This window comes from Neltuma alba, unplaced genomic scaffold, assembly GCF_004799145.2.
Source record: "Neltuma alba isolate B1F8T4 unplaced genomic scaffold, ASM479914v2 tig00011214_pilon, whole genome shotgun sequence".
Lineage (NCBI taxonomy): Eukaryota > Viridiplantae > Streptophyta > Magnoliopsida > Fabales > Fabaceae > Neltuma > Neltuma alba.
In genome coordinates this window covers 330,644-357,400 of record NW_021635938.1, presented here as the reverse complement: position 1 = coordinate 357,400, position 26,757 = coordinate 330,644, and the positions used below count along the sequence as shown (strand labels likewise).

Genomic DNA, 26,757 nt, shown 5'->3' with positions numbered 1-26,757 from the left:
ATACAACATTCCACTCTTGAAGCAACATGCTCTCTCTCCTGCTCAAAGTACATGTCCATGCAAATAAAACCATAAAACTCTTATTTATCATTTCCTCCAAATAATATAAGCATATATGATATATTTATTTTCAACAGATCATATGTGTAAGGTTTAGAAGTACCGAGAACATCTATACAATTTAAGTGAAACCAAAAAGAATGGTTTAATTTACTCTTATATTATGTTTTTTATTATTAAAAGTTGATATCAAAATTTTAAAATAGACATGCGTGAATGAAGTTTTGTTGTTTGTAAGTAAATGCATATTATGTCTTCTTATTCAAAACGTTCAGTTACTGTGAGTATATAAATGCCCACGCATATTATTTTAGTTGTACCTTATGAGTGGCCATGTCATCCATGAGTTTGCCAATAAGTGAGACAGCTTCAATTATTTTTGGATTTGTGGAAATCCAATCAAACACCTCTTCGGTTGCTAGGTTTCCGGGGCCCAGGAAAGAAGTTATCTGAAGTGGGTCAAAAGAAGATACAACTCCGTTATTCTTGTACTCCTCATAGCTTGGGACGTACTTTTCACTGCACCATTTTGCTTCCATCAAGTATGCCTCGGCCAAATTAATAAACTACAACCAGAATATGTAATTAACTAAGTGAAAATGAATAAGTATAACATCATCTGTGTTGAAATTAAGTTATAAAGTCATTGCTTCTATACTGCTTGTTTAACATGCGGCATCACAAAATTTGACGTCCCTTCTTTTGCAGTCACCATGTCGATTTCATTGCAAGCTTGTATAACTGTGACAAACTCAATTATTTTTATATATTTTGATATCTTTTATATGGGTTTTGTCAACTTAATTGGTCCTTTTTTGTCTTAATTGATTGTTAATTGATTTAATATATTTTATTTTGAATTATTAATTTTTAGGGGCAAAATTGTCATATTTTGGTTTAATTATGATTAATTAATTTTTAAGGGCAATTAATGCTACCTTATCCTTAAATTTTGTTTGCAGGTTTTTGAAAAATTTAAAAATTAAAATTAAAAAAAAGAAAGAAAAAAAAAAAAAATAATAATAAAATAATAATTACAAAAAAGGGGAGCAAAACACAACGTTTTGCCCCCCTCTAATAACCTACTATTATCATCTTCATGGGACGCGCACACGGGCTGGCGGCGGAGGAAAAAGAAAGAAAAAAAAAGACGGAGAGAGAGAGGCGAGCATTAAAAATAGAGACGAAACACACACACACGCAAGGGAGCTGGCGGCGGAAGAAAAAGAAAAGAGGACCAGCGGCGAGGAAGAGAGAACGAAGGACCATAGCTTCACGGCAAAATCACTCCTCCAGATTCCATCTTCATTGTTCTTCATGGCTGAACCGAATTGGAATTTTGGTGGAGCTATGGTGATGGTCAAGAGTAGCTAAATCCTTCCAATTCTCTAGAGCAATGGTTATAGCTTGAACTTAAAGCTTCAAAGGGGAGTTTCAGCTCTTCCAATCTTTACTTCTTTCATTATAATTGTGATTTCTAGGTTTTAGAATAAATTTTATAATGTTTGAATGTGTTGTGATGATTTATATTTGTATTGAGATTGGTTGTAACTGCTGGAATCTTTGATTAGCATTTAACATTATGCTGTGATTAGCTTTAATTTCTTTACATTGTACTGGGTCAGACTATGTTTTGAAATTATTGTGAATATTCAGTGGTAATTCAAGGTGGCTTGGTTATTGGACAAAAAAAGTTAATTGCTTTTCCTTGATTCTTTTTGGCTAATTGTGCTGAAACAGTTTAATTGTGAGTAATTAATATGCAAGGTGGTTTGGTGTTGATTATTCTAATTAAACCGAGTCTAAGGGGTGGCCCTTAGAGTCTTTTGAATTTAGCTAACTCCCAAATTAATTGAAGTAATGATAGCCTAAATCATTGTGCTAGAGGATTGCTTTTCTATTTGTTGTCACTTGTTAATTCTCTTTGTTTATCTCATTCATATCTATTTTATAAACTAAAAATCCAAAAATTATTTACTCATTTTGCATCCTTTTAAATTTTTCCAATTAGTTAGTTAAAAAGAAAATCAATCCTCTTTTCAAGTCAATTCTTTATTTTTGATACTTAGTTGCTTAGGATTTCAAATAAAGGCTCCTCAAAGTGAAACGACCCGAGTTTTGCACTATATTGCATTGCTTGGATTTATTTTTGATTGGGAACCCCAAGGCGAATGACAAAGGCTCTCAACAAACTGCTTCAAACGCCGCTTTCATGCAGTCTGGAAGTGATTCAACGGGACTTCAATCCCATCTAATAACCAAATAATAAGAAGGAATAGCCAAGTTGTTTATAAAATTGATGATTAATTTTCACTTTTCAGCAATAGGATTGGTAAATAAGTTGGCCCTATAATCTGTTATCAAACCTGTGGATGGCCTATGTGAAAAGTTCAAGTTCTTCAAGTGTGCCATAGGCGTATAGATACCATCAAGAAGACAGATAATAGCAACCAATTTGCTAGTTATCATTCTTGTAGTGCTGAGTTGAGGCTCATAAGACATGGCTAAAGACCAAAAGTAGGATTCTGCCAATCGATCTCTGGCGTAAGGGACCTCTTTGGGCAACTCTGGTTCTTTCCACCACCTGCAATACAAATAAACAACACCGCTTAAGTAATATGTACACACACCACGGATCATTACTGTCAACACATATAGCACTTCGTTTACTTGGTGATATTGCCAATTTCTCTCTTATGCAAATGCTGCAGCATATTGAAATCCAGTTTTGCAAAGTCGAGCAACATTATATGATTTTGGGAAGGATCTTGCTGCTGTTAGAAAGACATGCAATGCCTTGCCTCTAGCCTATGCAATCTCTTGTGCAGAGGCTGACTTAAGCGGTGGTTGACACGTGCATTGAGACAAGGGCTCAGTTGGTTGTTATCTATGAGGGATTTAAGGCAGGTGTAAGTGAAATGAAGAGCTTCGTCCAGTATGCTCTCTTCGGGAACCTCCAATTGTGTAGCTTCATACAGGGCCAACATTCCTTCAATGTTATCTTCAGCGAGACTTTCATTATTAAGCTTTCCCTTGATGTCCTTGAATCTCTCAAATACATCTATTTCATATGTATGTATACTGAGCACACCAATTAGTAGAAGTGCTTGAAAAGAGAAATGTAACTCTTCTCATTAAACAATGCAGATATAATTGTGATGAAGTTTGAATATACAAGATGAAACGGGATATCCATGTTGCCTCAGCAACCGAAAGAGTAAAGCCACAAAGTGAAGATTATCACCTCCATCCCGCCTAACAACATTGTTGTTGCTGGTATAAATGCTGTGAATCTTTGACAATGTATCTTCAATTTTATGTTCGAAGTGGTAGGAAACTCCCAAAGGTTGGACCCAGTCAATGAAGTCTAGCTTTCCTGAAGGATTCTGATTGTTGGAAGATATAACCTTCTTTAACTTCTCTTTCTGTACCTTATGTTCCACATTGTCATCAACTTCCTGAAAAATTCCCAAACAAGCATGTAATTTTCATATCCCAGACTGCACGGATAGGTAATTTTAATACATGTTTAATTTAAAAACAAACAAACGAGCTAGCTAGAATGCTCGATCAATATAGGTTTCATATATATATATATATATATATATATATATATAGAATACCTTAGATTCTGAAGCATATTGAAGAAACATATTGCTCCAAATGTTTGTTTGCAGTAAAATTGGCACATCTTCTTGTGTTGTCACGATGAGATGCTGCAACAGACATGGCTTCTAGTTTTGGAACGTAACGTGTTTGATGGAAAGCTCCTGATATGTGTTGAATCAATTTACGGAGCATTTCCTTCATCGAGTCTACTTAAGGAAAAAATGGATGGGCAGAAAATTTTGGAAGTTACGCGTAGTACCTTTATTTAAATTGTAGCTCTTTATGAAATCGTTGAGAAATTAAAATACTTTCATTTACGTCAGGGAATAATTTTCCAATTCAGGATAAGATTGAAGCGTGATTAAGTTGATCAAGCTAAAGGCTTAATTGTTAGTCTCCAGCAGAACCTTTTGCCGTAAATTAGTAAGTGTGATCAAGCTTAACTATTCGTTATTAACAGACGGATACGTCCATTTTCCAACTCCTAATTAAATCAAATAGTCAAACCATGTTCAGTTTCATAGCAATAGATTTTGGAAATGATTATTTAATATTCCAAAAAAAATCGAATTGTTTAATTTTTTTATCACCTTTATATGTACAAGATTAATATTAATTCATGGTTATTTCATATTCCGAAAAAATGCATTCATTCTTTTCCTTTTTCTAACCCTTTATTTTCACATTTTGATTTATTTCAGACCTTAGTAGGATAATTTTTATAAAAAAAAAAGTGGACCAAAAGCGACGAATCAAACGTGTAAGAGAAATAGATGGACCAATATAATTATTCCCAAAATTCGCTTATATTAAACACGTGGAGTCAGTTGAGACCATGCATTTTTTTATATGCATGGAATCACACATCAAATTTCTGTTGATGAGGCATATGCAAATTTTATTATCCCATTGGCCGCATTTTCATTGTTCAACTAGGCACAACATTATTGTTGGTCCAAAGAAGAAACTGTGCACAGCATTGGAAAGATAATCGAATTCTAGATCAAGAAAATTTGTTAAGTTATTTATTTGTAATAAATAGGTATTATCTTCCCTAAAACACCCTTACTAATTATATGTATTAGTTAGAACTATCATCTGATGAATATTTAACATATACAACTACTACAAGGACTACTTTGAAAAAAAAATATGAGATAAAGTAAATTAAGATATGGTATTATATTTAGAAATAAATTAAAAATCAAACTAATTCTTATATTAAAAATTGAAAGAAATAATTTGGAGTATATATTATCGTGACGCTTTTGGACATTGCTTGTTGCAAAGCCTAAAGCCACGTGACTACTGATCAGCACCCGTAAAGATTAGTCGTAGTATTAGACAAGATTCTCTAACGTAGTACGTTTATGTTCATGCCTTAAACAAAATTAGAGAAAACCACAAACAAACCTCAGTGCATAAACAAACATGATACTACCTCTCGATCCTTAATATAATAGCTCATTTAATTTTTATTTTAGTTCTAAATATAAGACCTCAATTTATTTTGTTTCTCATACTTATTTATTTTTTGCAAGGTAATCCTTATAATACACTTAATTAGTAATGACATTTTAAGAAAGACAATACATATTTATTACAAATAACTAACTTAACTTAATTTTTTAATCTACTCAAACTAGGCAACTAGCTCTTATACTAAAGACCGGAGGTAGTGTATCCATATCACCATCAAACTGGGCACACAACATATCAAATTCAAATAAGTGAATAACAAGTCTTACAATCTAAAATATATCAATAAAGCTACGTCATGGCTCAATAGGTATCCGTGTTGCCCGTGAAATTGAGGAAGAATTGGGGGGGGGGGGGGAGAGGAGTGGGGAAAGACAATGGGAAACACGTAAAGGAGAGAGTAAAAAGTCAAGAATGGAGAGGAAAAAGAAAAAAGAAGACGATTCACCAAGCAGAAGAAGTGAAGGAGTCCATATCCAGTGACAATCTCTAAGGACTTGCTAGAGCAGAACTAAAATAAAGAAAAGATAAAACATGAAGCAAAAAATGATGGTTGAAAAGGTAGGCAAACAGAAGGATCTTATCTGTTATTTATTTACCAAATCCGTGCGTTGTCCTCTTTCCATTTACAAATACCAAATGCAGCAATAATTGGGCCATTACACCTGGCTGTTGGTTGTATCTAGTGCATGCGCATTAATTTGATTCCCCTCCAAATGAATTGCAGGAACAGCAATACATGCAATGGTTTGCAGTAAATAACAAGAGACGTTGGATATGGCACACTTGAAATTTAGAAAAGGAGAAACTGATGAGCAAAAGTTTGATGGGGTCGAATAATTGCAGAGAGAAGTTAGGTAGAGAAGGAACCAGAGAGGATGGGGTTGGTGAGTTGCTTCACTCATTAAACCCAGACTCATCAAACTCGTTTGCTATAATATTCTATACATGCTTCCTTCAAAATATGGCCACCAAAAACGAAGAGTTTCCATTTTTATTGATTTCTACAACACACATCTCCCATGAATGGTGGGAGAAGAGAGAAAAGGTGCTATTGGGAAGTTGAAATCTGGTAAATGAAGCGTCTGCATCAGAAAAGAGCACTGCTTACTGCCTTAGGATCAAACAAAGGAACGGTGGCGTGTGATGAGGCAACCATCAGGTGAAAGGGACATCAAGTGCTCAAGGGTCTGTGATTATATGTGTGTGTCTATACTATCTCCTATCCTTAACATAAGACCTCATTTGACTTATATTTTAATCTCAAATATAAGACCTCAATCCACTTTGTCTCTCATATTTATATATTTTTTATAAAGTAATCCTTTTAATAATAGTAGTTCTAACTAATACAATTCACTAATAAGAATATTTTAGAAAAGACAACACCTATTTATTACAAATAGCTAATTTAACTTATTTCCTTAATCTATTCAAATTAATTAACTACTCCTCCGGTCCTTAATATATGACCTATTTAACTAATTTAATTAGATTAAGAAAATTAGATAAATTAGTTAATTATAAGAAAAGTGACATATTTTTTCTAAAATACCATAATCATCTTTTTTAATACCTCCTCTACCTCTTCTACTTGATTATAGTTGAGGGAGCATCTATAGGGGTAATTTAAAGAAAACTGATAAATATGAAAAATGGATCTTATATTTAGCACTAAAACCAATTGGGTCTTATGTTAAGGACCGGAGGAGTATCTTTTACCTTTAGGACTGGAGGTAGTATATTGTTTTTAGGTCGATAGGTAGATGTTGTTGACTCACTTTGATTACAACGTTCCACCATTTACGAGGAATTATGCTAATTAACAGCCTACTTGGCTCAATGACTTGATCCTTCTCTCCCCCGTAACATTGAACAACCCCCTCTGCTAATTTCTAATTAACATCGTCACACTGCATCCAACCAACATACTCTGTCATTTGTATTAGGTAATGAGCTTGCTTGGTTCAATCGTCAATTTACAACATGCTCTGTCAATTAATGTTAGTTTTGGAAAAAAAATATTAAATTAATTGCAAGACAAAATTATTATCTGTATGTAAAAATTGACACAAATCTAAAAGATTTACAAATTTAAAAAAATATGAAAAATTTACTATATTATAGAGGTAAGTAAAAATATTTATATTACTACATCAAAAATATTCATATTGTCATATTGTCATATTTTTAAAGATAAAAATTATTATAAACATTGAAATATTTAAATATTAATTTTTTAATTGTATTAAAATTCAAGTAATTTCTACATATATTAATTTTAATTTAAAACTGCTAATATTAATTCCAACTTTAAAAATATATCTAGTAATTTTATATTTACTTCTCAAATTTATATCATCATTTATATATTTCTAATATTATTTTTGTTGAGAAAACTAGAGCTGGATATCAATCTGGTTTGAGTCGTGCCAGTAGACACTGTCCTTAAAAATTATTCCGCCACCATAGGTAAATATGGATGTGGCACTTCCCAGGATTAAACAAACCTTTCCTGTAGCAAATAGAGTGACAGAACAACAGAAATAGAAATATAACCCAGCACTAGAGAGAGGAGAAGAAGAGAAATGCAAATGAGAAGACGAATACTCAAAGGCTCAAAAGCAGTGTGTTGAACACACTATCTTGAACCCCTTTATATAGGCCACGGAGTATCTGAACATTGGGCACCACACTTATGACAATAAATAGGATTAAATCGTCGGTTTCAGATGTTGGCACAATAAACTGTATTTACACCTTCGGTTATGAATGTTAGATACATTCCAAAATTGAATTTTAGATGTTGGCAAGCATTAATTCATGAAAAACGATTTAAGGATTAATGAAGGGATAATCTTGGTTTAATGAGGAATAAAACTTTCCTAACGTTCAGTAACCTCCGACTAATTCAAAAAATAAACTGATAAAATAAAGGTTTTTGTAAGAGGTGTCTAATGTTGTCTTAACTCGCGCACAGGGGGAAAATCGCCAGTTTTCAACTGCATTTTCCTATGGTGGGCTATTGTCACATGAGATCCTCCTTCTCCTCTAGACCCATTCACTAGTCCAATAATATAAGATAGTATATATATATATATATATATATATGCTTTAGCTTCCTCTCTCTTGAGTGACCTGGGATTTCACTTTTGACACTCCTACTTATATTCACAACAATTTTTTTATTTGATTATTATATTTTAAAATATTGGATATAACTTGAGAAGGAAGCCGAAAAAGCATGAGAAAGAAATCTTGCATATTTTGAAATGATAGAGAGAGAAAGGATTGAGGGGGAAGAAACTTCAAATTTTGAAACTCCCATCTTTACACTCTAGGAGAAGTATCTGGAAAACATGCCATACGCAAAATTAAAAATGCACGTAGCCCAAAATTAAACCACTACTATTCATAGAACATTATTCTGAGTGAGGAGCCATTATGGAGGTGAAAATGAGCCGGCTTGTAGTTGATTTTTATTTAATATTATACATAATTATCCTTTGATCATCCTTTTCTTTTTACCGCTGTCGACCATCAGATCACAACTAATTAAGAAGACCGCGTACCAATCTAATTAACTAATACTAACTCTGATCCTAATTTGAGTAGATTAAAAAAATAAGTTAAATTAGTTATTTGTAATAAATAAGCATTGTCTTTTCTAAAATATCTTTGCTAATCAAGTGTATTAACTAGAGGTACTATTATTAGAAGGACTACCTTTAAAAAAATACATAAATATAAAAGACGAAGTGGATTGGAATCTTATATATTTAGGAACAAAATAAAATGTGCTATGATTTTCTTTGCCACTTCCAACCAAATCAAATAAATAAAGGAAAATTAATCTTTCAACTCTTATACTTTTAACTCGGCCGCGATTCAATTTCTCAAGTTTGACTTGTTACAATTTAATGCTTTCAGTTTTAATATGTTACGACTCAGCCCTTAAAATCGTTAAAACTGAGTCGGTCCTTGAGAACTCGTCTACGCGACAGAAAATAGAGTGAGGAAGAGGAGAAGAGACGCTGTGGCTGAGGAAGCTGGATTAAGTAGTCCAGCAAGTTAGATTCTATAATATTGTTCAGCTTTTGAATGTTATTTGATGGAATGCTCTTCATGTCCCACAATATGAAACTTTTTTTTTTGGGTAGAAAACGAGGGCCCACACCCATTAAAACAACATCTCACTATCCAGCATCAGTACTTCCCTCTGCAACACTTTCATCAAGTCGAACTCTTCCACCTCGCAACCTGTCCGTCTCCCAAGTTTCAAAGGCTTGCAGAGGAACTTCTCTCTAGATCTGCACTTCCTCATTGATTCCAAAGCTTAACTTAGCCAAGACATCTGCACAAGTGTTCGCAGATCTCCTTATCCAGTAAACTTTAACTTCCCATCTTCTGTTCATCAACTCATAAATTTGAGCCCACCATTGGTTTATAAAGATTCCTTCTTTCATCTTTCCTTTCAGTTTTCTTACCACTTCATATGCATCTGTTTTGATCTGGATCTTTCTCAACCCCAGATTCCAAGCCAAATCCAGACCTCTTCGAATTCCCCAACTTTCTGCCTCTTCTGCTGTACAACTTCCAATTTGAGCAGAGAAACTAGCAATCCACCTTCCTTCGGAGTCTCTCAACACTCCTCCACAACCAGCAATTCCTTGCTCCTCTCTACATGCTCCATCAGTGTTTAGCTTGGTCCAACCTTCATCTGGTACCTCCCATCTTTGCTCCTCACCACTATCATCTTCCTCTTCCACCTCAATGTTCGTCCCCAACCCCTTGGCAGAGACAATTTGCCCACAAAAATTCAGGATTAACCACACTTGCCTGTCAGCAAGATCACGAATTCCTTGGGGATTGAAGATCTTCATGTTTCTCATCTTCCATAAGGACCAACATGTTACTCCAAAAAGTATATTCCAAGGTAAACCTTTAATCTCTCTACTTTTATTTAAATTCTCTAGCAACCATACTTTGATGTTCTGGCTGTTTCTTTGCATTTGATTATCCGCAACTTCCTTCCAAATCTTCTCAGCTACTTGGCAGTCCCTCAGTACATGTAGAGAGCTCTCCCATTGCCCACAAAACTGACAATTCCCTTCTACTCCCCATCTGCAATTTCTTAGAGCATTGGTTAGCAACTTATCATTTCCCGCAAGCCATAGAAAATTTCTATTGCATTCAAGGCCCTTCCACTTCTAAACCAGCTCCCAAATTCTCTCCTTTTCTCCCCAATTTCCCTCACACAGCCACTTATACGTACTCTTTACTGTAAATTCGCCATTCTTGCTTCCTTTCCATAGTTCTATATCATTTTCACCATCTCTGTATGGTGGAACCTTGGCTCTAATATGTAACAGAGCACTGTTATTTAGAAACCTTCCCAACACATCCCACTTCCAACCCCTATCCTCTTGCACTAAGTCTAATACTTTCCAATCCTCTCCCTCTCTATTATCGTTTCTTCTAAAATTATCAAGAATGCATCCATCATCAACCCAAGCATCCTTCCAAAAGCTAGTATCTCTGCCATTTCTCACTCCCATCCAAACATTCCGCTTCATCATTTCCCATACCTTTCCCACATCCTTCCATAATGGGGAGGTTGTTTGCTGTACCTTTAGGATTGAAGGGAGTTCTCTACCAGCATTATACTTATGAATCAACATGTTCCTCCATAGACTTTATTTCTGTGAATTTATCCTCCACACTAGCTTCATTAGGCAAGCTTTATTCATAGCTTGCAAATTCAGTATTCCCAAACCTCCAAACTTTCTGGGCCTTTGTAGTTGCTGACAATTAACTAAGTGAGTTCTCCTCTCCCCCGTATCATGCCCCCATATAAAGCTTCTTTGTATCCGTTCTATGTCATCTGTCATTGTCTTTGGTAGCTCTGTGACCATCATTGGGTATATAGGGATTGACCCAATAACAGATTTTGCAAGAGTGACCCTTCCTGCCATACTAAGGCACCTCGTCTTCCACCCAGAGAGTCTGCGCTTGACTTTGTCAAGAATAAAGTTGAATTTCCTATACTTCGATTTACCATAAGCTAAAGGAATTCCCACATACATTCTCAAATCCTCAACTACTTTCAAGCCTGCTCTTTTTGCCATCCTTTTGCCATCCTCCTCCTTCACGTTTCTTGAAAACATAATTGCAGATTTAGAGAAATTTACTTTCTACCCAGAAATCAGGCAAAACCGGCCTAAGCAATCTAAGACACAATTCATCTGCTCATCAGATGCTTCTCCAAAAATAACCAAGTCATCTGTAAACATTAAATGAGTAACCTCCGGTCCTCCTCTTCCTACTTTGAAAGCCTCCATCGTCCTTCTCTCTTAGCATCCTAAATAATGTGAGAGAGTTTTTCCATTCCTAGCACAAAAACATAGGGGGACAAAGGGTCCCCTTGTCTTAGTCCCCTTTTCGGCTTGAATTTATCTGACTTCTCCCCATTCCACAACACTCGCATCGTCACAGAGTCAATAGACCTCACAATAAGGTTTTTAAACTCCTCATCCAATCCCAGCTCCTCTAGCACCATTTTCACAAAAGGCCAACTCTATCTGTCATAAGCCTTTTCAAGGTCTATTTTAATAGCAAAATAGCTTTTTTGTCCTCGCAAATTTTTCATAGAGTGCACAACCTCTTGAGCCACTACTACGTTGACCTGGATATGCCTTCCCGGTACAAAACTCACCTGGTTAGGTGCTATCACTTTACCAAGAACATTCTTCATTCTATTCACTATCATCTTTGGAATACATTTGTAAATAACGTTACATAAGGAGATCGGCCTCATTTGCTTTAAAGTTTCAGGCCTGTCCACTTTTGGTATAAGGACCAAAAGAGTTTCATTGACCTCCTTCATATCTCTTTCCCCTTTCCACAGCTCCTCAACACACCTCCACACTTCTTGTCCTACCATACTCCAATTCTTCTAAAAGAATACAGCTGGAAAACCATTTATACCTGGAGCTTTAAAAGCTTCAATGCTAAAAATTGCCTCCTTGACTTCTTTTAAAGAAACTGGAGTTCGCATATTCCTTATATCTTCTTCTTCTAGGGCTGGGAAAGTACTTACAGTATGGTAGCCATCAATTTGAAAAGTAGTACCATCCTCCCCTGATTCAAACATTTTTCTATAAAAGTCAACTGCCATATTTTTCAACATGTCTTGATCTTCAATCCAGTCTCTATTCTCCCCCATCAACATCACCACCTTATTTCTCCTTCTTCGGTTGATGGTTCTTAGATGGTAGAATCTTGTATTTCTATCTCCATCATTTATCCATTCTCCACGAGACTTTTGGTACCAAAGAACCTCTTCTTGCTTCAAAACATCATCTAACTCTCTCTGTAAATCTTTTTCAACTTTAGAAAGATACAACTGCTCTCTCATGGTGAAACAAACTTTTCGTTGAATTCCATCCAGCCTCAATAATAGTCATTTTTTCTTTTTCAGAATATTTAAAAAAGTGTTTCTATTCCATTCTGTCAGCTTCCCTTTTAATTCCACCAAGTTACTTATAGCTTCCCCTCCTTTCCTCCAATTCTCTCTAAGCATCGGAGTAAAATTACTGTGCATCATCCAAGCTGCTTCAAATCTGAAAGGCCTTTCTCCCCTACTCCTCCTCTCTTCCTTCAGGTATAACAACAACGGATTGTGATCTGAACACCCTAGCCGTGGTAAGACCTTAATACCTGCCTCCTGAAATAATTGCCTCCATTCAATACTACAAAGGCCTCTGTCTAGTTTCTCAAAAATTCGATCAAACCCTGGAATCAGCGGTCCCTTCCACGTGAAATTATTTCCATAAGACTGTATTTCCATCAATCCACACTTATCAATTCTTTCCACAAACTTACTACATTTAGCTTGGTTAATCGGTGCACCTCCTCTTTTCTCATCTTCTCCCTTTATATCATTTAAATCACCAATAATCATCCAAGGTCCACTATCCTCAGCAGCAACTTTCTCCATCTCCTCCCAAAAATCATGTTTATCTTTTTCCCTTGGGCATACATATGCAAAAACAATCCTCCAGGCCTCCTCATGACCAAACTAAATCTAAAACATTCCAAACTATTTATTCAGTCTCTGTTCAGTAAGAGTGACACACCAATCATGCCAAGCTATCCAAATCCCTCCTGAAAATCCTTCTCCTGGAATAGCAATGACATCCTGGAACCCCACCCTACGAAAAATCTCCTTTGCCCTCTGACTACCAACTCTAGTCTCAAGAAGTGCAATGACATCAAGACGTTTATCTTCAATCAACATTCTCAAACCCCTCTCCAACTTCTTTCCTCCTGCTCCCCTACAATTCCATACTAATAGTTTTTGATTCATAATCAACAATATAAAAATAGATTAAGAAACATTAGTCTAGAGCCATAATAGCTCCATCCTCACCCTGTAAAGACTCCTGTTGCTCTACCACTTCCTCTTCCTCATCAATTCTGTCCGGTGGTCGGCTACTAGTTCCTCCTCTTAATAAGAAGGTTTGCTCACCACCCATGTCTTCATACATAATATTGGGGTCTAAATCTTCAAGGCATTCTCTTCCCTTTACCACCCAGACATCCTCCTTTGGCTCCCCCCTATTAGTCTCATCTTTAGCCTCCTTCCCTTCCCTATCCCTCTTCCATGAAATCCTCCTCCTCTCCTGTTTAAGAACTAATTCTTTGCTTATTTGGCTCCCATTCCCCTGCATATTATCCAAACCCATCTCCCCACTTTCCTCCTTTCTAGTCTTTTTCTTGAACCTTTTCAGAACCACCATCTCTCCACTTTGTATCTTCTGTTCAGAAACTGGAATTATTTCCTTGCCATCTTTATCAGGATTATTTTCAAGAGATAATGCACTAAATCTTGAGCCTAAATATTTTCTATCCTCCCCATTACCCCATGCTCCTCCTCTGCGAGCTCTCCTGTCTTTGTGCACTGTCATCCATGCTCTGTATAACCTCTCTTTCTGCTCAGGCTGCTTCAATTCCTCAGTATTCATCCTTTCTTCTTCCCTCATAGCCTCTTGCTCTTCCATTCTTTCAGCACACATCCTTTCTAAATGCCCATACTCCCCACATCTATAGCACAAGAGGTGTAAGCCTTCATATTCAACTATTTATTCCTTCCCTTCATAGATTATCCTTGGTAGAAGGGCTTCTTTCAGATTAACCTGTACTGGAATTCTTGCATAACTACCCCTTGCAAGCAAAGAAGTTGATAAATCCACTTTTGCTGTTTTCCCAATTCGATTACCAATAGCAGATAAAATCACCTCGTCATAAGCCTCCAAAGGAAAATCTGTCAATCTTACCCAAACTATCACTTCCTCAATAGGTTCCACAATCATATCAAAGTTTCTTTTCCATTTTCTCACTATTAGGTAATGGTCTTGGATCATCGAAGGACCACCAGTAAGGACCCGATCATAATCAGCCTTATTCGAGAAAGTCACAACAAAGAAATCATTTCTAAGATCAACTACAGAAACCACCCCTTCCTTGGCCCACATTCTCTGTAATCTCTCCTCGATCTTCCCTAATCCCAGCGACCAATCCAGCAACTTCACTATTAGACTTAGAGCAAAGGATTTGCAAATGTGCTCTACTACTTTCGATGACAAAATAAACTCAGGTACCGTAATTTTACCTCTTGGGTGCTCAATAATCGATATTCCTCCCTTCAATTCTTCCATCACAGCTTCTGCATCAATCCCTTCCTCCATCATCGAATCCACCCCCTTCAATGTATCTTTGAAAGAGCGTACTGTATCCTCTACTCCAGCTTCCTTTTCTTTATCTTCAGTACCCCTAACTTTCTTTTTATTTCTGTGCAGAAGATCTGCCTCCTCTGCCGTCTTCCGACTGCGATCATGCAACCTTGGGAATTCCGCAAGGGAGAGTAGAGGGCGACTCATCATGCTTTTTTGCTTTATCCAAGTCACAGTCTGAGGACACCGTCACAGTATGAAACTTTTTCATCAGCTTTATTTGGCTTCAAAGAAATCGGATCATGACAGGTGGTTGAAATGGATATTCCGTTCTGGAAATGAGGTGGCCAAGTGACATTGCCCACGAGGGGAAGGAGGCATTTGGGTTTGGTGGAAGGAGGAGGGTGGGCGTGGGAGAATTTAATTTGCAAAAGAGCTAAGGCTCCACGAACAGTTGTTTCGGGGTCCTCTTTAGAAAAATCAAAAATCTGCTGCAACTCGTGCCCACCTTCCTCATCCGTCACCTCCCTTCTCATCTTTCTTCCTCACTTTCTCTCTCTTTCCCCTTTCCAAATAAGAATGATTTGGAGCTTATTAAGATGCCACCTCAGCTCTATTTTTTGCCACATGGATGAGACTGAGTTTTAGCAATTTTAAGTACTGAAGTCAAACTTGAGATTAAACTTGAGGACTACCAAGTTAAAAGTATAAGGATTAAGAGATTAATTTTACTAATAAATAAACATCAAAATTTTGTTTTCCTCCAATCACCTCCCTTCCCTCCTCTTCGTTCCCAATTAAAATTTTACTCACAAATATCATATTCTCTTCGAAGCACTTTGATTTTCGGATCCGACTTATACTCAACTTACAGCTGCGGCGTTGCTCTAAGAAAAATAAAAAATATTTAATGTGGTTTGTTTGTCTAAGATGGGGAAAAAAAAATACTCCCTTGCTCATATAAAGGCAACATACTCTTCTATAGATATGCTTGGTCCTATATAAAAATAATGATTAGCATTTGTCCAAAAATTTAATGCATATTTTTATTTTTACCTACAATTAATTACATGAATCTCTCATCTTTCATTTCCACCCATTCTCTCTTACCTCTTCTCTCGCTCATTCTCTTTCTCACTCATCATCTTCAATCAAAAACACACAAACAAGCTTATTCCCAAAGGACACGAGAAGATACATTTCACCCTTGACGTAAACAAAAGCACCCCATATATATATATATATATATATATAAATAATATGCCACACGCTGAATTTTTCATGATACTCCTGAGTAAAACCAAGCAACGAATTAAGGAAACACTAATATAAGATAATGATCATATTTATGGCAGAGGGTCAAGGATCACAAGTTGAATAGAATCCTTCATGAGTCCTCCAGAATGCGTGAAGTTATCGACATCCTTGTACATGACACTCATGAAACGAGTCATGTTCAGAACTCGCATCAGCATGGGCTTTGGCATCCCTTGGCTAATATTTGGTCTCACACACCCTTCATTAATATCCTTCCACGCACTCCCGATCTTCTTCTCAAGTTCACCAATGGCTTCCTGCTTTGACACTCCATAATCCTTCATGTAGCATTCTATCAGTGACGCAATGTGCTCTCTTTTCTTCTCAAACTGCATCAATAACTATATTAATCACCAAATCTTCACCTTAATTCTCGTTCGAAAGAATTAATGTGTGTATATGTGTAGTTACCTCACTAGAGACAATGTCATCCATGAGTCTGCAAATAAGTGCAGAAGCTTTAATGACTTTAGGGTGAGTTTGGGCCCACTTGAAGACATCCTCGGAGGCTACGTCTCCCATGCCGATGAAAGAAGCAGCGGAAAGAGCTGGATAACAAGTTGATACTGTTGATACGTTCATGTACTCCTCTGTTGTCGGAATATGCTTCTTATTTAACCATCTTGCTTCTGTCATGTAGGCTTCCACTGCCTTTTTAAACTGTCATCAACCAAATTACGGTATATTTGATGTCAACGGTCACAACTGGTTAGTTTATAGTTTCAAAAAGTTGCTGAATTGATGATGGTTAAAAGAACAAAGTCATTCATATGTATAATATATATACACCTCTTGTTTGGAATAGTAAACACTGTATGATCTTCCTTCTTTCCTCATGTCTTCATCTATTTCTTGGAAAACGTTCAACAGTTCCTTGTAAAATAATTTGATATACTCTGGGAGATTGTCCAAGCAACGAATATCCCACCTGCAAGCATTAATTCAACAGTAGGAAAACCAGAAAAGAGACGGTGAGAGAGAGAGAGAGAGAGAGAGATACTGATTTCTTCCAAATAGATAGATCAAAACTCAAGAATCCAGATCAGAACTGATATAAACCTCTGGACCGCCTCGTTGAGGAGTTCTAGTTCATCTATAGTTCCGTACGCATCGAATGTATCATCAATGACGGATAGCAGGGCAATCACTTTGGTCATTATACTTCTAGCTTTAGAGTACTGAGGCTCAAAATAAACCGTAAGAATCCAAAAGCATAGTTCGACGATCCTGTTTCTTGTATATGAAAGATTTCTTTGCACATCCAATTTGTTATACCACCTAAACGTACGTAGAGAGACCAAGAATTATTAAAGCGAAGTTTCTTGCATTTACATAATGAATATAACATTTTTCTCAAAGTGACAAACTAGTTATTTTATCCCCAGAAGCCCGAGAACTCACTTGCAGAGATTGCCGAACTCCTTCTGATGCAGCTTTTGGAGCATATTGAAATCTAATTTCGCCAGCTTCAGAAGAACTTGATTACAGGAAGGATTCAAGTGATATATGGAAATGTACTTTCGTGCCTCTAGCCTTGGCAATCCCCTGTAAGGACACTGCTCTAAGCTATGGCGGAGTTTTGCTGCGAGAAAAGGGTTTGATTCAATGGTGGTGATGGAGCGATGAAGACGATTCAAAGTGAAAGCAAGCGCTTCGTCTAAAATGTCCTCTCCATGAACACTGAGATGCGCGGCTTCGTACAAACTCAACATCCCTTCAACATCTGATGCTATCTTTTCACTGAAGCTTCCTTGCTCATCCTTGAACTTGTTGAACATATCTTATACATGGTAATTAATGAAATATATGTTTGTATATTTATTTATTAATAAAACATATTGAAGGAAGCAAATTAAACTCATAGTAGCACGTGCACGCGCGCGCGCGCGCGCGCGCGCACACACACACACACACCAGGTGAAATGGGATATCCTTCTTGCCTCAGTAGCTTGAAGAGTAGAGCGAGGGAATAGAGATCATCAGCATGAGTTACAGTTTCATTATTTTGCACGTAAGTGTTGTGAATTTGCTTCAATAGTTCACGGATCTCATGTTCAAAATGGTACGACAAGCCCAAACGTTGAATTGAATCAATCAGTTCAAGTACTTTGGTTAAGGGCTTCTCCATCATTGGAGATATGAGAATCTTCCCCACTTCTTCTTTCACTGTTTCAACTTGTTTCCCCATTTCTTCATCAACTTCCTACACAGTTTTTAAGCAACTCATCATTATCAAGCAAACCAAGATAACAAGAAGTATATATATACATATAGAGAGAGAGAGAGAGCTTCAAGTATATACCAAAGATTGGGAAGCATATTGAAGGAAATAATCCTTCCAAAGAGTAGGATGATAATCTGCAAGATGTCGACGCAAATGGGTTGATGAAGAAGGAACAAGGGTCGTTGAAGCAGCAACGATAGACGTCTCGTGAATCTATATCCTTACAAAGGAAGACAAGGTTTTTCGTACTATATGTCGACCTTTAGGTTGAGTGTAGCAACAGTGTGGGGTATGTGTGGGTATTTGTAGGAAAAGTCAAAGCATCAATTCATTAAATTATTCTTCTTAATTAATTTGCTCCTCTCACCTGGGGGATTAGAATCCGCGCACGTTTGTCACAATTTATAAATGGCGGGTCACTGGTGAAAAAGTTAAAAGAAATAGATGGGCACACCTCATTTTATTTTTCTAATTACTACCTCCTCTCCTAAATATAACAACTAAACATAAAACTTGTTATAACTTAAAGGAGTAGTTAAATGCATAAGATTAAAAAGTGCATTCTTAAAAAAAAACCAACAACAAATATTTATTATAAATAACTAACTTAACTAATTTTTTTTATTTTAATGAGTTAATTATCTGGTGTTTATATTAAGAAGGTGAGTTAGATTTTATCGTAGACTGATTCGTTAAGGAAGACAATATATGTGTGAAAAATTATCCATTCTTCTTCCATTAATTTGTTCGTTAAGCAATTAACAGTTGTTTAAAAACTTGTGTTCAGCATCAATTTCATTCAAATAATTTAATTGAAAAAGCATTTAATCAAATAAAATTTAACTGCAAAGATATGAAATAGCATGCCAATTTTAAATGAGACTTCATGAAATATAATGAAGCGCGTGTATTCTTTCTAGACAAGTAGTTATGTAAGTTTTTTTTTTTGGTGATAAGTTATATAATTATTTAATATTTCATGTTTAGGAAAGCAATGGCATGTTAAAATTGGGGCAATGCTCATATAAAGTTTCTTATATTTACTACGTCAAGTTTTCTAATCATAATGTCCTATTTTTAAAATATTAGCTATTAATAACATTTAATTATAAATTCATATAAAATAAAAAAGGACATATAACCATGTATGGTTAAAAAACTTGACATAATAGATATAAGTAATCTAACCTAAATTTTTTTCTTAAAATTATTCTCTTACTATTTTAATTTCTTTCAATTTATTATGTATGTTAAATATATTGTCCCTCGTTTGATTTTCATCATAAATTAGCGTGAGGGCTAACTAACAAAGCCTGAAAATTGTAACATTATGATCGAGATAAAAAGTGAAGGAAAATGAAAGGAAAGAGAAGTGAAAAGATCCAAGTGAAAATATTGTGTATCGATCAGAACTACTAAATGAGGATATGCCACACTAAAAAGGTGAATGGGCCTTTGCGAGTGCCAACATTAACTAACCCATTGTCTGATATTGTCGGGCCGAGATCCTTCCTATTTGGAGCCGTGCTACCAATTCAGAGCACACAATATCATCGTTTCTGGCCCAAAAGTAATTTTTATTAAAAAAAAAATTACTTCTGAATTAGTGATGTCTTGTCTCGGAGCAAAGTTGAAGCCACGAAAGGCCATTAAAAAAAAAATTTTATATGTATAAAAAAAATTCCTTTTTAAAAAGAAAATACAAACGAAAAACCATTACGTGATTCAGAAAAAAATATAGCAATTACTAAAAAATTTCATAACAAGTGAATGATATGTTTCCAGTGCCAAATGACAACATGATTTATGCTATTCGTTTACTATAGGAACCTTTTCATAATTATATTTTTTTATACTTATAATGATTTTTCCAGGTATTAGCGTGAAAAAACATAAACACGCAGTTTGTTTTTACATACACAAAAAAAAAATCTTATCATTAAAAGTCACTTAATGACTATAAAAAGTTTTTATTTTATTTTGTCAATCAAAAGCAAGTATAGTTGGGAGGCGTCTGTATTATGGGTCTCACATTGGAGAATCTCACAAGTGGTGTAGGGTTTATAAATTCAAAGGGCTCTCCCTCCTAACAGACTAGTCTTTTGAGATTGAGTTCTTCTCTTGGGTTTATACTCATCACATTGGCGCTTTCATTGAGAGTCGACTAATCAGGAAATGGCTAACTGCAGAGTCTTCTGACCGGTAAGAAGACCGAGTGACGTGCCGTAGAATGAAACCAATCACAGTAGTGTTGTAGAGTTTATAAATTCAATAAATTCTTCCTTTTAACAAGCTAATCTTTTAGAATAGGCTCTTCCTTTGGTCTCATGTTCATCACAGTCTAACTGTCCTCATTCTTCCAATAGAAATTAGTTAATAATGCCAATAGATAACTCTTGGTCATCCATATATTATTATTTGCACATTTTTAATAATTATAAAATTCAAAATAAATAAATATTGTTTTCTCAACAATCTCTTGTCAAAATGTAACATTTTATTCTCTGAAAAAAAAGTTAACTAATTAAAATTTTCAAATTTAAATCATATAAATTAGGTTGGGACGATGATTTAGATATATCACAATGACCCGAAAACGCACTTAAACCTCACCCACTCAGTTACTGTCATTTTCATCCTATTAAATTGAATCGCACAATTATTAAGAATAATTGAGGCATGGTTAGGTTAATCAAACTAAGGGGTTAAGTTAATATAACTAATTGAAGTTAAGAATGACCGAAACCGACAATTATTTGCCTGAAGTATAGAAGTTATTAACATAAATTAATAAGTGGCAGTGATTTTTTTTAACATTTCATTAGCTTTTCTCAGATTTTGTTGCCCATAGAAAATGTCAGGGCCGTCAAGTTTAATTCTTTGTCGTGATCTTCTTTTTCTTCTTCTGTGTTTTTTCTTTTCTTACAATAAGAAAGGGTAAAGCTCAAATATTAATCACATGACAGTATTATAAATTAAAGTAGGGCATCAAGATCCCAAGAAGATTTGTACAAAAAAAAATAATCCAAAAGTATCAAATATATGAGTTAGCTAGAAGTTAGATTGGTGTAAAATATAGAATATCAATTTACTTTATATTTTATATTTATCATTTTTTCAACTAATTTATTAACTTATAAATTAATACATAATATAATATTACACGTAGATAATTTGTTTTCATCAACTAATTAATTTATGTGAGTTTCTTAATCTATTTAAATTAATTAAATAGCTCTTATACATATTAAAAATGGCAGGGTGTACAGATTAATTTTATTCATTATCCTTCCTATTGGGTCATGTGTGTTAATCACATGAGATAAGAGGAAAAAAGAACATATTTAAAATGCTAAGATCAAACAATACAAAAAATAACAATCAACCCGGTAAAAGTGACGAACATAGAAACAATTATACCCTTGGGTGGTTTCACTTTATTAAGCCCAATGCTATTCCATAGAAGACTTGTGACATCAACTTAAGTCCATCCACATTTAGATATGCTCGCAATTAAAGAAAAAAATCTAAGGTTCAAGGACTGACTTGCAAACGTCTGCAACTTCTCTCCGATGCAGATTTTGAAGGACATTTTTGCTAAGGTTAGCAAGGCTTCATTGTGGGAAGGATGTAATTGGTAGATTGAAATATACTTTCGAGCTTCTAACCTTGGAATTCCCCTATGGAGAGATTACCTTAAACTCTTATGAACTTGTTCACCAAGAAATGTGTTTGGTTCAATAGTCTTAATGATGGCCTGAAGTTGAGTGGAAGTGAAAGCCATTGCTTCATCTAAGATTTCTTCTCCATGAATACTCAGATGAGCAGCTTCGTATAAATTCAGCATTCCTTCCCCATCGTTGCTAACTCTTTCATTAAACTTTCCTTCTCCGTCTTTGAACTTACTAAATACATCTGGTTTGCGCACAAAAACTCACAATAAATGGTTACGATTTTAAAACATTTCATGATTTAAGTCATTTGATGTAATTTTTCTACTCAATCATGAGGCAGATACACACACACACGCACGCACACACACCAGGTGAAATGAGATATCCATCTTGCCTCAGTAATCTGAAAAGCAAAGCAAGAGAGCATAGGTCTGAGTCAAGAATTAATTGGCCATTTTGAACGTAGTGCTTGTGAGTTTGTTGCAACACTTCTGCAATTTCACTTTCAAAATGATATCTCAGACCCAGGCGTTGAATTGAATCAATCAATTCAACTTTTGAGATTGAGGGCTTCTCACTGGTAGGAACAAGCATCTTCCTCACTTCCTGTTTCAGAGTTTCGACGTGTTGCACTGTTTCACTATGATTAACTTCCTTTATGCCGGTAGCGTCAGAAGAAAAAAAATCCATCAACATGCGCCAAGATGTAAAAAAAAATGGAAAGAGTAATCATAAGAGCACTTAATAACATCATTAGAGGATCTTAAAAATTAATATTTACTTCTAAGCCCAAACAGCAAAAGAATAAAAAAAGATGTTAAAAAATAAAAGTAAGTGATGTAATTAGGTGAGCTAACATGAGAGAAGCTCAAAGCTTCAGTATTAATTGATCATAAAATATTGAGAGAAGATATGCTGTAATATGATTTGAAGAATTCAAATATCTGGGCCGTAAGATTAATTTCCCACACATGCACCGTCATTATATATGTACTCATCAGAAAGAAAGAAAGAAAGGAAGCATGGATATAAAGAGGAAAGCAGAAGAATTAGAAAGAAAAAATTAAAGCAGTAAATTATATATACAGAAGAGAGAGAGTGACAGCCATATTGAAGGGAATCGTCGGTCCAAATAGAAGGATGAAATTCTGCAGAGTGTCTTCCAATGTGGGACTCATTGGCGTGTTTTGTTGAAGCAGCAATAGAAGACATTCTGTATCCCTCTTCTGCTTCAACTACGGGTTTTCATGGCAGAACAAAGCTTGCTTGTGTGGGTCTTATATAGAAAACCTTTTCCTTTCTTACTTAAATTAGCGTGACGTAAAATTATAAACAGGGTGGAATATGCGGCTTTCTACCTAGAGGAAAATTTTCATACTGCTAGGCTGTAAAATTATTAACTAGTTGAAAATTTTAATAACTTTTTTGTCATTATTCATCTAATAGAAGGAAAATCACATTTATACCTATCATACACACATAAAGGGCTGAACTCGCAACACCACACCTAAGAAATACTTTTATAGTTTTTAATATAAGACCTATTTAATTAATTTAATTAAATTAAGAAAGTTAGATGAGGTAATTAATTATTAAAAATATGACATGTTTTTCTTAAAATAGTATAATCATCTTCTTTAATATCCTCTTTTCCTCTTCTGTTTAATCATAGTTTAAGGAGTATCGATGGAGATAATTTAGAAAAAATTGATAAATATAATAAATAGGTCTTATATTTATGACTAAGATCAACTCAATAATTAGATTCTATATTAAGGACCAGAGAAGTCCTTAAGAGGTGCTTAGTGTTATTAGGTTAAGAAGTCCGGACGAAAAACTCCAAGAACTAAATTATAAGAGATTTTTCTAAAATTTAAGCTGTTTTTAAATAACTCTTTTATCCCTAATATTTGACTAAAAAACCCCTTAAATTCAAAATTTTTCCAAATATCCCCTATTTCTTAATTAGTTTATTATTTCACCATACAATATATAACATACTATTGGTCATGCATATCTCCTTTGAATTTTATTTATTTGTGTAGGTAACCCATTTAAATGTTAATTTATATGTAGATAATTTCCCTTAACTTTTCTAAATTGTGAAGATAAACCCGCTATTACTCCCATTCCAATCCATTGATAAAATAACAAAGAAATTATAACTATAATAAAAGCGCTATTGACCAAGCTTGGCAAGCAAGCACACGACGCATTAATTGAGCCTACCAAATTACCAGACTAGTTCAATCGGTTCAGAACCTCTTCTCTTCTTTTCTCATCTTTTTTTTTTGTCTCTTTTTTCCAACTATTGGATTAATATTTTAAAGGTTGAGATTTAAATCTTTTAAAACTATCATTAAAATATTAAATTAAAAAATAAATAAATAATAAATTACAAACTCTATTAAAATTTAATTCTAATTATTTGCAAATGCATTAAATATTTTTTAAAAAAATTTGTGAATGGTTTATAAAAATTAAAATCTAAACTATTGAAATATGTTAATCTAATGGTTAGAGGAAAAAAAAAAAGAGGAGGAAAGAGGATGAAAACGGAAGAGGAGAGATTCTGAACGACTAGTTCAACACACTATAGTAGTAATAAGAGTGATCTCAATGAATTGCTATAACTAACATGACATTGTTATCTAAGAATTCAAAGAAAACAATTTAAACTAGTCGAAATGTTGAGTTCTCTAACTTTTGTTGACTCTTTGACCATTTTAAAAAACTTGGTCGGTATTTATACTATTCCTTCACTCCTAATATGATCTAATTGTTTAGTTAATCTTGATCCTAAATATAATACCTTTTTTTATATTTATTATTTTTTAAAATTACCTCTATTAATACTCTCTCAATCATAATCATATAGGAGAGGGAGGGAGGATATTCAGGAAGATGATTATAATATTTTTAAAAAAATATGTCATATTCTTCATAATTAACTAACTTAGCTAATTTAATCTACTCAAATTAGTTAAATAGGTCTTATATTAAGAACCAAATGAATATCTATTAATATAAATTTAAGTAGGGTGATATATTATTTTAATCTGAGACCACAGAATTGGAATTAGAGACTGTGTCCATTATCATTCCACCCAACAATGCTTGGCCAGTACCCCACACTACAAGAAAATGTTGAGTTAGCAGCGGAACATTTCTAGCGGTTCAACCAAAACCGCTAGAAATTCTAACATTTCTAGCGGTTTTAAGAAAAACCGCTGCAAATTAGCGACGTTTTGACCATTGCCCGCATATTTCTAGCGGTTATAACCTAACCGCTAGAAATTCATAGCTAGAAAATTTTCCGGGTTTTGGCGGGAAATTGGTGCCAAAATTGTAGCGTTTATTTTCTAGCGGTTTAGGCCAACAAACCGCTAGAGACTGAGAATTTCTAGTGGTTGACATATGAACCGCTAGAAAATTTTTAATTTCCCGAGGAGATTTATGTGACCGTTGCAATTTCTAGCAGTTTTTAGAGAAACCGCTAGAAAAGGTGTAAATTCCCGAGGTGCCGTAAATGCGGTGAGTGACCGTTAGCCCTTTGTAGCGGTTTTGTCCAGAACCGCTAGAAATTTCTAGTGGTTTTTACATAAACTGCTAGAAATGCGCGGCCTATATATATCCCCTTTTACTTTCACTTCTTCAGTCGTTCAGGAAGCGAAGCTCTGCTGAATTTTCTCCACAAAATATATCCGAGTTCTGATTCAGTTGCAGATCCTTATTTTCAGGTAGAAGTAGTAATTTATTGATAGATAATTTTTATTTTTATGTTTTATTTAATTTATTATATTGTGGCTTATAAATAATTTTTCTTTTTATTTTATTTATAAATAATTACTATTTGTTATTATTAGGATGAGTCGTCAGCCAGGGAAGGAGCCAGTTGATCTTGAGAGAGCTGGACCTAGTGAGGATCGTCATGATGCTGGTGAGCCATTCCCCAGCATTCATGACTACGATCTCAGCAAGGAGGATATCCTCAATTTTATGGAGCAGGATGATATTGAGCGGACTGAGGAGGCTCATTTTACTGGGGATGAGCAACCCCATGCTGATGCTGATGCTGCTAACAAAGAGGAGGAGGAGGAGCAGGATCAAGGGAATGAGAATCCCCAGGCTGCGCAGTGTCCTGCTCCCAGACGTCAGGCTGGTTTTGAGGTAGAATTTGTCGGTAAGTATTTATTTAACTTTTAAATTTGATAAGTATTTAATTTATATAGAAATTGTATTAATTCATTGATATATAATTTATTTCTTAATTAAATTTTGCAGACACTAAGGGGAACAGGTCATATAGGAGGCTGACAGCCAGAGAGCTGTCTATGATGACGAGCGGACGAGTGGTTATGCCGCTCAATGAGTTGGGCCAACCGACGAAGAAAGGTGGCCAGTTGTACAACAAGTACGTGCGCCTCCTTGGTCAGCAATGGACGTTGTTCCCCATCTACGTGCAGGACTGGAAGAAGATCACCTCAGAGAAGAAGCAGCAAGGTTGGGAAATGATGAAGGTAATATAAAATTGTTATTTATAATTTTTTAATTTAAATAAATGATTATATATTTTGTTTTCAAATAATTTAATTGTTTGATTATAATTTTTTATTTATTTAATTTGTTTGTTATTTATAATATTTTTAAAAGTAGTTAA

At 34.9% G+C, this 26,757-nt stretch overlaps 4 protein-coding genes across 4 annotated transcripts; all 4 read right to left on the bottom strand.

Annotated features, from left to right (window-relative positions):
• Window positions 1-2,370: 2,370 nt before the first annotated feature.
• LOC114762399 (alpha-copaene synthase-like) lies at window positions 2,371-3,789 on the bottom strand. The gene is made up of 5 exons (XM_028951873.1): window positions 3,712-3,789; window positions 3,236-3,518; window positions 2,862-3,121; window positions 2,731-2,765; window positions 2,371-2,644 (listed from the first exon to the last, which is right to left on the bottom strand). Exons 1-5 carry the CDS (start codon window positions 3,787-3,789, stop codon window positions 2,371-2,373), a joined length of 930 nt encoding a protein of 309 aa, XP_028807706.1.
• An 8,821-nt stretch (window positions 3,790-12,610) lies between these two features.
• On the bottom strand, window positions 12,611-13,147 carry LOC114762398 (uncharacterized). Its single transcript, XM_028951871.1, has one exon. The coding sequence runs from the start codon at window positions 13,145-13,147 to the stop codon at window positions 12,611-12,613; it is 537 nt and encodes a 178-aa protein (XP_028807704.1).
• A 1,144-nt stretch (window positions 13,148-14,291) lies between these two features.
• Window positions 14,292-15,089, bottom strand: LOC114762397 (uncharacterized). The gene has a single exon (XM_028951870.1). It carries the CDS (start codon window positions 15,087-15,089, stop codon window positions 14,292-14,294), a length of 798 nt encoding a protein of 265 aa, XP_028807703.1.
• A 1,139-nt stretch (window positions 15,090-16,228) lies between these two features.
• On the bottom strand, window positions 16,229-23,309 carry LOC114762396 ((-)-germacrene D synthase-like). The gene is made up of 7 exons (XM_028951869.1): window positions 23,184-23,309; window positions 22,466-22,751; window positions 17,601-17,979; window positions 17,259-17,477; window positions 16,989-17,127; window positions 16,611-16,859; window positions 16,229-16,528 (listed from the first exon to the last, which is right to left on the bottom strand). The coding sequence occupies exons 1-7, from the start codon at window positions 23,307-23,309 to the stop codon at window positions 16,229-16,231; spliced, it is 1,698 nt and encodes a 565-aa protein (XP_028807702.1).
• Between the last annotated feature and the right edge of the window lie 3,448 nt (window positions 23,310-26,757).